This window comes from Peromyscus maniculatus, chromosome 2 (genome assembly GCF_049852395.1).
Source record: "Peromyscus maniculatus bairdii isolate BWxNUB_F1_BW_parent chromosome 2, HU_Pman_BW_mat_3.1, whole genome shotgun sequence".
Taxonomy (NCBI): Eukaryota; Metazoa; Chordata; class Mammalia; order Rodentia; family Cricetidae; genus Peromyscus; species Peromyscus maniculatus.
Genome location: NC_134853.1, coordinates 136,009,185 through 136,022,418, shown reverse-complemented (window position 1 = coordinate 136,022,418; position 13,234 = coordinate 136,009,185). Strand labels below are relative to the sequence as shown.

General features: G+C 43.7%; 1 protein-coding gene across 3 annotated transcripts in view; it reads right to left on the bottom strand.

Annotated features, from left to right (window-relative positions):
* Positions 1-12,740, bottom strand: part of Eif2b3 (eukaryotic translation initiation factor 2B subunit gamma) — a 77,336-nt gene extending 64,596 nt beyond the window's left edge. Inside the window, exons 1-3 of one of the 3 annotated variants that reach the window (XM_042271682.2) lie at positions 12,622-12,740; positions 8,065-8,222; positions 5,516-5,661 (exon numbers count right to left, since the gene is read on the bottom strand). In XM_042271682.2, coding sequence (XP_042127616.1) covers positions 5,516-5,661; positions 8,065-8,212 — 294 coding nt within the window. In that variant the 5' untranslated portion in view covers positions 8,213-8,222; positions 12,622-12,740. Of the gene's footprint in view, positions 1-5,515; positions 5,662-8,064; positions 8,223-12,380; positions 12,586-12,621 lie in introns of those variants that run through there. The other 2 variants (XM_042271681.2, XM_042271680.2) reach the window with 2 other exon arrangements.
* Positions 12,741-13,234: the final 494 nt, after the last annotated feature.

Below are 13,234 nucleotides of genomic sequence, written 5' to 3'. Positions count from 1 at the left end.
GAGCTTCCAGATGTCAAAGTCAAATAGGATGCTTTTTACCCACCGATGAAGTTGGTGATGACAGTCTATGCTCTCTATCAAAATTCCTAGCTTATACCAGTCCCCACTACCCTACAGCCCTTTGCTTCATGAAAGGGCTCCCCACAGGGAAAGAAAACATTCAAGCTTAAAAACAAAGTTTTACACTTTTCTGGCTTATCAGATGAAATCCAGGGCTGTCGCAGTCCCACCCCAGAGACAGGTTTCTATCCAGCAGCAACGAGAGACAATGGAATGGAAACATTTCAAGCTGTGGATCTATGAGAGTAGTACAAGCGAGGGAAAAGTTCTAATGCACATTCTTAAAGTGAGAAGGAGAAAAAGGAAAAAATAACACTAATAAAAAGGCTTTGAAAACCTCAGTCTGTTTCTGTTTTAACACCTGGAATTTTCAACGTGCTAAGAGTAGTAGCAAAGAAGCAATCCTCAGGGATATACTGCAGCCCACCAAAGCATTCATCAGAAGAAAGTTTACCACTTACAAAAAGGCTTTAGGCAAGTCAGGACCAAGTTCTCAGATCCTCCCTTGACCAAATTATACTTACTTTTTCCAAACAGATAGAAATCTGACGAAAACAAAACCTTGGGCAAAATGAAAGGTTCCAGGAAAGACTGGCAGAGATTTGTAACTTGATAAGGACATCAAACACTCAACTGAAAATAACTTACCTTTACCTTTTTACACATCTAAAAATAGAATGTTTATTCAATTTTTCTAATAAGCTGTCTCCAGGGGATTTCATCATAATTTGTTCTTTGTTGTAGCACGTTTGCTGTTTCACAGAACATATAACAATAGTCCTTCTTCTACATCAAAAGATTTAAATAACTAGACCTCTAACGACTAGTGTGCTGGGATCATTACTCCTGCTTTCTGGGTTGTGAAACTGAGGCAGAAAGCAAATGAGGTTTGCCCGCGGCTGCAGAAAAATTCCTGTGTAGGTTGAACAGAAAAGTACCAACTCTGCCACTTTTAAATTAAGAGAAGCAATGAGACCTGTAACATAAGGTAAAAGCTAAAACACAGGCTACTCTACTATAGATCTAGTCTACTTAGGCCTCTCAAATACTCCTCACTAGCCTGCTCTTAACACACTTATCTAACGAATAAGCGAATCTGGTTTCTAAAGGGCAAGAAGAGCACCAATGACCTCAGAAAGGCAAAAGGCTCAAATGCAGATCTGGCTCACTAACCAAAGAGTCACTCAGTTTTTATATGCTGAGCACAGACTACACCCCGACTTTGACAGGCTTCTCGTTCATATGCCCTTGGACATAGGATAGTCTTCTTATAATACTCAAATCCCAGCTGGGTATGGTGACATACACCTGTATTCCATCACGTGGGAGGTAGGAACAGAAGGATCAGGAATTCAAGGTCCCCCTCAGCTACACAGCAAATCGGTATGAAGGACCAGACTTCTCTTCATTGAAGAGAAAGATACGAAGAAACAAGAGCTGCACACTTGCAGGTCAAGGATTCTACATGAGTGCTACCAGATACTACTAATTTTTCTTTCTGAGACAGGGTTTCTCTGTGTATCCCTGGCTGTCCTGGAACTCACTCTGTAGACCAGGCTAGCCTTGAACTCACAGAGATCCGCCTGCCTCTGCCTCCTGAGTGCTGGGATTAAAGGCGTACGCCATCTTGAGACTGCTAATTTTTAAATGAAATTTACACTTTGGGAAGTAGAAGCAATGGGTACAAGTGTATAACAAAACTCAGGGGGCTGGAGAGATGGCTCAGTGGTTAAGGGCACTGGCTGCTCTTCCAAAGGTCCTAAGTTCAATGCCCAGCAACCGCATGGTGGCTCACAGCCATCTGTAATGAGATCTGGCACCCTCTTCTGGCCAGGAGGCAGACATGCAGACAGAACACTGTATACATAATAAATTAAAAAAAAAAAAAAAAAGCCCAAAAAATAAAAACAACAAAAACAAAAAAAACAACAACAAAAAAAAAAAAAAAAAAAAAAAAAACCACCACTCAGGGATAATGTCAGGCATGGTACTGCACTCAGAAGGCTAAGGCTGAGAGTCAGGGGCCAACCCAGGCTAATGACAAGATTCTGTCTCAAAAAGCCAAAACTCAAAAGCAAAACCAAAGACCTCTAAAGGACAGGGTCTAGCTTTGGATCAGCACCCAGGCAGGTATGCACTTTGGAATAGGTTATTTAAGCTTTTTAAATAAAGAAGGTCAAGTTTCTAAAGCAAACTCATGTTATCTATCTTTCAAAGTGGCTGTGTGGATTAGAGATCTAGATGTACTACTAGGTATGAATGCTCTCTCTTGAGATCTTCAGAACAAATGTTCTGGTTAACCCTATGGAAAATAAACTTGACATCCTTGTGACCATAATTGGCTAATAAACTAATTCTCTTCAGGGCAGTCTCTAAGAATAGGTATTAAATTTCCAAAGTAATAAATTTACTTTCTCAGATATACTGTCTACTATATGAAATCTAAGTATCCTGAGAAGTGCTCAGGCAGGTTCCAGGTAGGGACGTGTGAATAATTAGCTGTTACTACAAGAACAGGTCTCTGTTGTTCTCAACCCTCACCCCTTTCATTTCTCATGAGTAAACAATTAGCTGTTAACACAATGCAGGCCTTGGTTGCTTTCAATCCCCCCTCCCATTTTCCACTTGCTGGATCTTTCTCCCTGAAATAGTTTTTCTTTTTTTAAAGTTTTGTTTTTAGATTAAACCTTGTCAGGTGTGGTGGTCCATGCCTGAAATCCCAGAACGTGGGAGTCAGCGACAGGAGGATCACCACAAATTTGAAGCCACCTTGCTCTCTACATTGAGTTACAGGACAGTCAAGGAGAGACCGCAAAATGATGTCTTTAAAGAAAAAGAGAGCCGGGCAGTGGTGGCACATACCTTTAATCCCAGCACTCTGTGAGTTCAAGGGCAGCCTGAATCTACATTGTGAGTTCCAGGACAGCCAGGGCTATACAGAGAAACCCTGTCTCAAAAACCCCAAAACAAACAAACAAACAAACACCCAAAATCCAAACCAAAAACAAACAAACAAAAAAATCAAACCTTAATCAGGCTTGAGGGCGGGGCTTGTATCGTTATTTAACTGATATGTATTCTTGGTAAATTTGCAACAAATATAAACACGTGTAAAAGTTAAAGTTTCAGACGTTTAAGAGTATCCTGGGGGAGATCTTTACATAACGTGGGTTAAATAATCCCAGGTATTTTCCTCACACCTCCACCACCGCAAACTCCACTCTTGCTTTCCTAACGCAACAAGCAGATTCTCGCCGCACTTCCCACAGCTCCTCCAGAGGGCGCCTGGTACACGCCTGACTTCTTACGAATTCCAACCCACCTCACTACTGTACTCTCAAATAAAATCACGATTTTCGCTGGGTCAGGTGCCACCTGGCTGTCCCCAGAAGACAGAATCGTTTCAATGCTTTGGTTACTCAATGCATCAACCGAGACTCTGGCACTAATGCATGCTCTCTCTCCCCCTACACTCCAAACCTCACTGGAGCTTCCAAGACACACTTTCCCCAACTGTAAAATGGAGATGAAGGTACATGCACCCCCGAGTATGACTGGGGGAGGGGGAGGGATAAAGGAACCTGCACTTAAAATACTCACTATGGAGGATTCTGGTGTTGGAAAACTGGTGGATTAGATCATCTAAAAATTCTGGAAAATTGGCTGAAACCTTACCTGGGGTTTTTAAGGATCAAAGTCACAGATGTGGTTAGAAGTTGTTACGAGGCAGAGTTTGAAGTATTAAGCCTAAGCATGAATGAGGCCTCAGAAAGGGAAGACTGTGGGAAGGGGAGAAGATCTCAAGACTATCTTTCTTGTACTGTTTTCGTGTGCTTAGTGTGAAAAAATTTCTAAAAAATTATAACCAACTCAGAATTCAAAAAATCTAAGTCATCACTCAAGAATAAGGGTGAAATAAACTTTTCAAGCATGAAAATTCTCAAAACATTAATCTTTCATGTATTTTCTTTAAAAAGCCAATAAGGCCTGGGTTCTTCAGAAATAAAAGAATAAACCAAGAATGGTGGAAAGTGAAATCTAGGCACAAGGGCAGGCAGCATGGAAAGAGGAGGAAATTCTCAGATGGGCAGCAAAGCCAAGGCCAGAGCAGTTCTGCCCAGGCTCAGGCTACAGCTAGAGAGGAGGGAACCGAGGGGTCCCAGAGGATCGTCACATGGGAAACAATGCTCCTTTTGGAAAGACAGGATAATTAATGATAGACTCTGAAAGCAAGGCAAGTCGGGTACATCCTCCAGCAGCAGGATGGCAACTTTGAAGAAAGCCTCAAAACAAAGCAGAACAGCGCTGGGAAGACCACTCGGGTTAGCATGCTAGCCTCACAAGCCTGACCCGGGTTTGATCCCTGGAACCCACATAAGAAGCCAGACAGCTGGAGGGGCACAAGCCAGAAGTCCCAGCACTTGACACTGGAGCGATGCTCGGGGCTGTCGGCCTGAGGGAAGCAGCGCAGCAGCCGAAGGAAGGGAGAGCCTTGCCTCATTAAGGCGGCACCGGAGGAGCCGCAGCAGAGAGCTCTCCGCTGACTTTCACATGGACACACACACACACACACACACTCACAATCACACACACACACACACACACACACACACACACACACACACACACACACACACCCGGAATTGATTATTAAAAGTAATTGCTTGTCTTTTTGTTGTATTCTGAGGCAGGGTTTCTCTTTGTAACAGCCCTAGCTATCCTAGAACTCTCTGTAGACCAGGCTGTACTCTAACTCAGAGATCCACCTCTGCCACTAAAATGGCTCTGCATCAAAGGTGTGGGCCACCACCACCTGGCCAAAGATTTTATTTTAAGCCAGGTGCATACCTTCAATCCCTGAATTCGGAAAGCTGAGACAGGATCACCACGAAGTCAATACAAGCCTGGACCACAGAGAATTCCATTCCAAGCTGGGCTACAAAGTGAGACTGTGTCTCAAAAATGGATATATTATTACTTGGAAAGCAAGCTATGTTGACTAAATTTCTAAATCTTTACTAGTAATCAAATCAAAGAGCACTTAAAGAGTAAATGGGCAAGAACGAATGTGATGTAAAGACATATTAAAGTAGCTTTGTTGGTACACGCCTGTAATCCCAGCACTTGGGAAGTAGAGGCAAGAGAATCAAGAGTTTAAGGTCATCCTCAGCTACATGAAACCCTGTCTCAAAACAAACAAAAAATAAAATATATTTTTTAAGTCTTAAAGACTAAGGCCAGGTATGGTGGCATGTCTTTAATTCAAGTACCCAGGAGACAGAGGCAGGCAGATCTCTGAGTTTTCAGCCAGCCTGATCTACATTGCAAGTTCTAGGCCAGCCAGTGCTATCTAGTGAGACCCTGTCTAAAAACAAAGTTTTTTGTAAACTATAAAGCACTGCCAAACAATATATTATCTTCAATTAAAAACAAAAGGCAAGAAATAGTTTTTCACCTTGAGTTTTGGATATATGCGGCGTAGAGAATCTGCAGTTCCCATGTCATCCTCATCAGGAATGCACACAATATCTAGTTTCATTTTCGTCTTGAATTCTGTGCAGAGGGCCTTTTGGACATCTTTGGTTGTAATCACAATGACTTCTATAGGATGAAAGAAATAACAGACCTGAGCCCATATAGTGGAAGGGGAGAACCACTGACTCCAAAAACTTGTCCCTCTGACTCCACACATGAGCCACAGCATGTATGCATACACATACTCAGGTACACACACACTAAATAAGTGTACACAGAATGTTAAAAATTCTACATTTAGGGCTGTGGATACAGTTCAGTTGGTCTCTATATGCATGAAATCATGTATTCTACCCCAGCACTGTATAAAATCTAGTTTGGTGGCATATGTCTATAATCCCAGAACTCAGGAAGTACATGTAGGAGGACTGAGGTCATCCTCTACTACACGAGTTTGAAACCCTGTCTCAAAAATAAATTGTCTGGCGGCAGTGGCACACACCTTTAATCCCAGCACTTGGGAGGCAGAACCTGGCGGATCTCTGTGAGTTTGAGGCCAACCTGGTCTACAGAGTGAGATACAAGCACCAAAACTACACAGATAAACCCTGCCTTGAAATTAAATAAATAACAAACCTACAAAGTTACTAAAGGAAAGTAGGATATCTTATTCCATTTTTCTAGAGATAAGGACCCTTTTGGTTTTCCAGGCTGTCAGTGAACACAGCCTCGGCCTCATTAGTAGGTAGGACTATAAGCTTATACCACCAGTCAATAATAAGCTATTTAAAAATGTATTGGAGTATCCAATAAACTCCTAAATCTGTAAGATGGGCCTCTTAAAACAATAGCAAAAAAAAAAAAAAAAAAAAGTCTATAGGGCTGGTAAGCTGTCTTAGTGCTTGCTGCCAAGCCTGACTCTGAGTTCAACCTCAAGTACCCACATGATGGAAATTCTGGAAGGTTGCTCTTTGACCTACATTTGCACACCCATGCCTACACTTCCCAAAAAGAAAGATGGGATTTAGGGGCTGGAGAGATGGCTCAATGGTTAAGAGCACTTGTTGCTCTCAGAAAACCAGGGTTTAATTCCTAGCACCCACATGGCAGCTCACAACCATCCAAAATTCCAATTCCCCTTTTTTATTATTTATTTATTTGTCTGTCTGTCTGTCTATCTATCTATTTTTGGCTTTTTGAGACAGGGCTTCTCTGTGTAGCCTTGGCTATCCTGGAACTCCATTTGTGGACCAGGCTGTCCTCAAATTCACAGAGATTCTGCCTGCCTCTGCCTCCCAAGTGCTGGGATTAAAGGTGTGTGCACCCCCACCTAGCCCATAACTCCAATTCCAAGGGATCTGACACCCTCTTCTGATCTCTGTGGGCACCAGGCATGCACTCGGTGCACATAAATACATGCAGGCAAAAACATTCATACTCATAAAATAAAATAAATAAACCTAAAAAATATTAAAACAAATAATAAAGGGTTTATTTTTATGTGTGTTATGTGTGTATCTGTGTGCATACATATGAAATGCCTTCCGAGGCCAGAACAGAGTACCAGATTCCCTGAAGCTAGAGTTACAGACCATTCGTTGTGAGCTGTGAGGTCTGAGCTGCCATGTGGGTGCAGGGAACTGAACCGATTTTCTTTCTTGGGGCTGGAAAGATGGCTCAAAGGTTAAGAGCACTTGCTGCTCTTCCAGAGGACCTGGGTTCAATTCCTAGCACCCACATGGCGGCTCACACCTGTCTGTAACTCTAGTTCCAGGGAATCTGACACCAATGCACATAAAATAAAGTTAAATAAAAATTAAAAAAAGAAAAGAAAATCTTTAAAATAAATCTCTTGAAACCAACGTCCTCTAGACTCCAGCACAGAAACGTCTGTGGGTCTGTCTAGCTCTCACGGTTGAATGAACCTCTTGCAGCAGTCTGGGCCCTGGGCTCTGGCACCTGATTTGTTACATTCTGATTCGTTCTACTTAATGATACCTCAAACTCAATATGGCCACAGATCTACTCGTTATCTCTGTTCAGACCGGCTCCCCGTCTCATATTCTGTTTCTCATTTAATGGCATCATCTAATTCTGACCCAAGAGAGAAGTAAGCACAAACTTTTCCTACCTGATTTTAAGGAAGGTTCTAGAAGTCAGTGCCTGAGCTGTCTTTTCAATCTTCTGTTCTCATGCTTAAAATAGTACCTAGCACATCACAGAGTCTCAGCAAGTACTGACAACCGGGCAGTTAGATTCCCAATCCTGTCTTTCTGACAGCCTTACAGGGCCCGTGTTGGGTCACCGTGGAGAACCCCTCTTTAACAGCAACATTGAGCACTATGCTCTCATTTTTTCCCATAAAGCGAAAGGGCCCTCCTGGGTCCCCCCTTAAATGTCCAGTCTCCAGCAAACTTTGAACCCTAGGCTGCTATCGTCTCTCCTCTTCCACTCTCGTAATGCAGACAAATTATTGGGATCAAACACACTCAAAGTTTTATGACTGCATCTATCGTCGGCCCAGCTCACCTTCAAATCCAACACGTTCCAGCAGGTTCAGAGGGTACCAAATTAAAGGTTTGTTTCCAACTGGAAGCAGAGGCTTGGGGATGCTGGAAGTCAAGTCTGTCATCCGAGATCCCCCACCAACGGCCATAACTACAGCTTGAAACTCCATTTTTACAAAACTGCAAGCACAGGAGGGGGGGGGGGGGAGGAGATGGAACACAAATCAAAGGGCACACAGCATTAGTTTTGTTTTTATTTACATGAGTAATAGTAATTCCCACTTAGACCAGATGCATCACTTCCTGTTTTCGTTACCAGAGTATGAAACACTCCTTAGCTGCAGTTCAAATGCCATCTTTCTCATCTTCTCTAACCAACGTGAGTTAAAGTAGAGTAAATATTTTTAATTTATAAAAACATCTGGCCCTTGCCCTTGAGTTGTTTAAGAAAATACAAGTTCAAGTGCCAGTGGTAGTGGTGTATGCCTTTAATCTCAGCATTCAGGAGTCAGAGGCAGGCAGAGCTCCATGAGTTCAGGGCTGGCCTGGTCAAGATAGGGACAGCCAAAACTATATAGTGAGAACTTGTCTGAAAAACACAAGCTTCTCCCAGGGTCTAGCTGGAGAACTGTAGTTCTCACCCCTCATCAAGGACACTTCTCTTCGCAAAAGACTCAGACCAGTTCAGAAAACCATAACTGATCAAAACACAGAGTTGTGGAGCTCAGTCCCAACTAATACCTAATCTGGCAGCTAAGGGTCAGGGATCATTAAGGAAGACAGGAAGACAGGGACAGGAAGTTTGCTGTGGGATCATGTCTCCTAAATAAACCAGAGACGCTACACCCATGAAGTGTCATCAACATGGCTGCCCTAAACCAGACCTGAACAAGGATGACACCAATAGACACACTAACATCTGAGAGGGAGAGCCAAAAGGCCTCAACCCTGAGCAAAAACTACAGGCAATTAAAGAATGCTGAGAAACAGCGCACACCAATTGGCTATCCAATACCAAATGATCAGTCCTGAAGACATACAAGTAACATTATATGGATTGAGCAGGTTGTATTTATATATTAATATTCATACACACAGAACAAAATTAAAGAAGCCATGAATTTGAAAGAGAGCAAAACAGGCAAAATGGTCAAGTTGAAGGGAATAAAGGAAATGGGAAAACAATGTAATTACATTATAACCCCCCACATGAAAAATTATAACCCCCTCAAAAGAAGATGACAACAAATTCAGCAAATTTCAATATACTGCCATAGTACAATGAAAGGGATGATTCCGAGATACAGGGAAGAGAGTGAAGAGAATACTTAAGTCTTCCAAAACACAGGGAGGTTTTTACAAAATCATTTCTCAACCAGTGGGTCTTAACCCCTTGTCAACCCTCTATCTCCAAAAATATTTACATTACGATTCATAACAGTAGCTAAATTACAGTTATGAAGTAGCAACGAAAATAATTTTATGGTTGGGGGTCACCACAGCATGAGAAACTGTATTAAAAGGGTTCCAGCCTCAGGAAGGTTGAGAACCATTGTTTTACAGGAAGGTAAAGATGGGTCTGATTCTGAAGAAGTTAAGAGTTACCAAGTGGATTTCTAACATATGGACTCTTATTCCTTGAAAACATTTGGACATCTGAAAGTATAAAGCCGACTGAAGACTCTCCCAGTAATTCAGCCATCTACTCTAGTCTTCTCATAAGCTCAGTTACAGAGAGAACTCCCTAAACACAAATGAAGGCTGACAATGGAGCTTATTTTTGGAGAAACAATCCAAATGTTAATTCCCTTTTCCAAAGTCAAGATAAGAAAATAAAGCCGGGGGTGGGGAGTGGGGGGAAGTGGGGGAGTGGTGGCGTCACACGCCTTTAATTCCAGCACTCGGGAGGCAGAGGCAGGTGGATCTCCGAGTTCGAGGACAGCCTGGTCTATACAGCGAGTTCCAGGACAGACAAGGCTATACAGAAAAACTGTTTTGAAGACAAAAAAAAAAAAAAAAAAAAAAAAAAAAAGGTAAGAAAATAAACTATTTAACCTTGAAAGGTCATGAATCCCTACTGATTAACACCTGGAGATATTTTTTAATTACAAATTATGCAATCATTTTATTAAAAGTATAAAATACACAGGGATATGAGTGGGATCGGGGTGCATGATGTGAAATCCACAAAGAATCAATTAAGTTTTAAAAAAGTACAAAATACAATGTTCAGGGGGAAAAAAATCTAACATCAAATTGGCAAATGTTTTACATTTATCACAATAATATTCAGTCCTAGACTGCACACATGAATATCTAAACCACAGAATTTAATATTCAGTATGCCCAGGCCACAAAGTAAAGGCTCTTGAGCAACTTAAAAGTAAAGTCATTTCAATTTCAAGAAACACTGCCTCAGACTGGAACTTAACTTTGCATTACAGAACTCCCATCACATTTGATATTATGAAAAGAGGAACAGACCCCCCGGAGTCAAAAGGCCTGAGTCTGAGTTCTCTCTCTCACAAGTGATATGACCAAGGGGCTCAACAAAACTCTCAGTCTCCTTGCTTCTTAGAACAGGGTGTAAGGTCCATTGATGCTAGAACCAGACTAAGTGTGAATTCTAACATATGTGAACTAGCTAATTTCTACACGTTGGCCTTGTTTGTTTGTTTGTTTTAGAATAGAGGTAATTATGATTTTGATTTCACTAAGCTGTTGAGATTAAATGAGGGCTCACTTGTCTAGTATGTATGAGGTGTTAGGTTAGATCCCCAGCACAGAAATTAAAAAAAAAATTCTACATAAAACATACAAAATAATGTCCATCCCGTCAAAAGCACTATATACATGTTTCATATTATGAGACAGAGGCTAGATCATGGAAAACCCAATATACCAACTGAACCACACTGTTCTATAACTTTGGGTCTATATATTCTCTTTTTTAAAAAGATGCATTTTATTTTATGTTTGTTTTGCCTGAGTATATGGAGTCAGATAACCTGGCACTGGAGTTACAGGTGGTTGCGAGCCACCATCTGGGTGCTGGGAATTGAACCTGGGTCCTCTGGAAGAGCAGCCAGTGCTTTTGACCACTGAGCCACCTCTCCAGCCCTCTATAGGTCCTTTTTAAATGGATAGGTAGTACTATGCTGCCACAGCTAGAGCGTGATGGCCTTTCCCAGATGTGACCCCAGGACAGATCAGCACACTCAACATGTGGTTCCAGACTCCTCTAGAGGTCACCATATTGATGCTTGTGAATCTAGTGCCACTACCTGATTATCAAGTGTGCCTTAACCTCCTGGGTTCAAGTGATCCTCCTGTCTCACCTCCTTAGCAGCCAGAACTACAGGCTCACTGCTACTCCTGCTTCCTTGGGTTGGTTTTCTTTCTCCTGGGCCTAGTAATCAACTAGCAAAACTGTAAGACTCAGCAAGAGATTCACCGGATACGAAGCCACAACTAACTCTTCCCACCCCAGGGATGGGCCTTCTTTCACTAGTTGCTTCCACTATACTATGTACAGACTGCATCAGCCTTTATAGGCTTCACTGCAGGCACCATTTAAATGCCTATTAGGAGTGAGTTCCTTGGCCGGGCTGTGGCGCACGCCTTTGGTCCCAGCGCTTGGGAGGCAGAGGCAGGTGGATTTCTGTGAGTTCGAGGCCAACCTGGTCTACAGAGCAAGTTCCAGGACAGCCAGGGCTGTTACACAGAGAGAGAGAGAGAGAAAAAAAAAAAGGAGTGAGTTCTTTGAAGTTGGGGATTGAGTTCCTGAAGTTGGGGACTGTCTGTTGACAGAATACTCCCAATCAGATGCCAGGTACTATTTGTGGAACGAGCGTCTGTGGACCTCACAACAGTCCATTAGAGTTGAGGCTCAAATGTGTACAAAACAAGAAAGGCATGTAGAACCCAGGTGGCTAGAATCTAGAGTTCTCAATCTCTGGGTTTAAAAAAAAAATGCAGCCTAAGAAACAAGAATAATTGTGAACCTAACTAATCACAATACTAAAGCTGACTCCAAAGTCTCAATATTCCCGCCAGGACTCCGGATATCGAGACGGTAAGTCTCAACAGCCTCCAAGTTCTACAGGAGGCGTTTACAGCATCTCAAGCATGCCTTCCACATCGCACCAGCTGCCTTCTCCGGTCCTACATGGTAAAACCGACCGCTGCATCGGAATTGGTCTGGCAAACCTTGGAGCGCTGAGAGCAGGGGGCCTTACAGTATCCCCTGTAGTCCCTGCCCTGAGCCCAAACAAATGCGGGGTGGATAAACAGGACGGGAAGGATGTCAGCCCGGCACCGAGGCGATCCGATGCTCACTTAGTGTGACTTCGAGCAGAACCTTCCCGCCCCGAAACGCGGTTTTTCCATCTGTTGCACAAGGTGGTTGGCTTGGATTCTCCAGTTTCCCAGTTGGGACACATGGCTCCCTGGCCGGGTCCAGCGGGGACTCGCGCTGGCGATTTCGGGACTCAGTATCCGGTCTGCCCGCTCGGGCCCTAGGCGGCGAGCTCGCCTGCCTCCCAGGAACCGGGCTCTCCAGCACCCGCGCGCCGCTCACCCTGCTCAGCCAGCTCGTGCACCGCCTGGCTCGGTCCAAGCCCCGGCTTTACCTCAGCTCCCCGCACGCCGCGGCCGCTCCCAGCGCTCCCCACGCCGCCTCTGCCTGACAGGCCAATGGCGCAGGCGCGCGGTGGCCGAGCAGGTCGATGTGACGCGCCGGGCCGACTCAGGCAGGAGGGACGAGCGCCGAGTGATAGATGGCGGGGAGGAAAGACGCTCCTGCTCTTGACCGGACCCGGCGGCCCACGAGCTATGGTATGGGGGTCTCTGTATTACTGCCCCTTCGTTCATTCATAAATGACCAGTGCTCATTGAGTGTCCCATCCAGTCTCTTCCGTTTGGGAGTTGCCATTCTGTATCCCCTTCCCAAGATGCTGCAAATTCTGGTTCGTCAGTGGGTTTTGGGGTTTGTTGTTGTTTTGGTCTGGTTTTTGGTTTTTTGAGGCAGGGTTTCTCTTTGTATCCCTGGCTGTCCTGGAACTCACGCTGTAGACCAGGCTGGCCCCGAACTCACAGAGATCCGCCTGCCTCTGCCTCTGGAGTGCTGCCACCACCGCCCGGCCAAAGACTTAATTTTTTCTTTAATGTGGTGCTGGGATTTAAACCCAGGG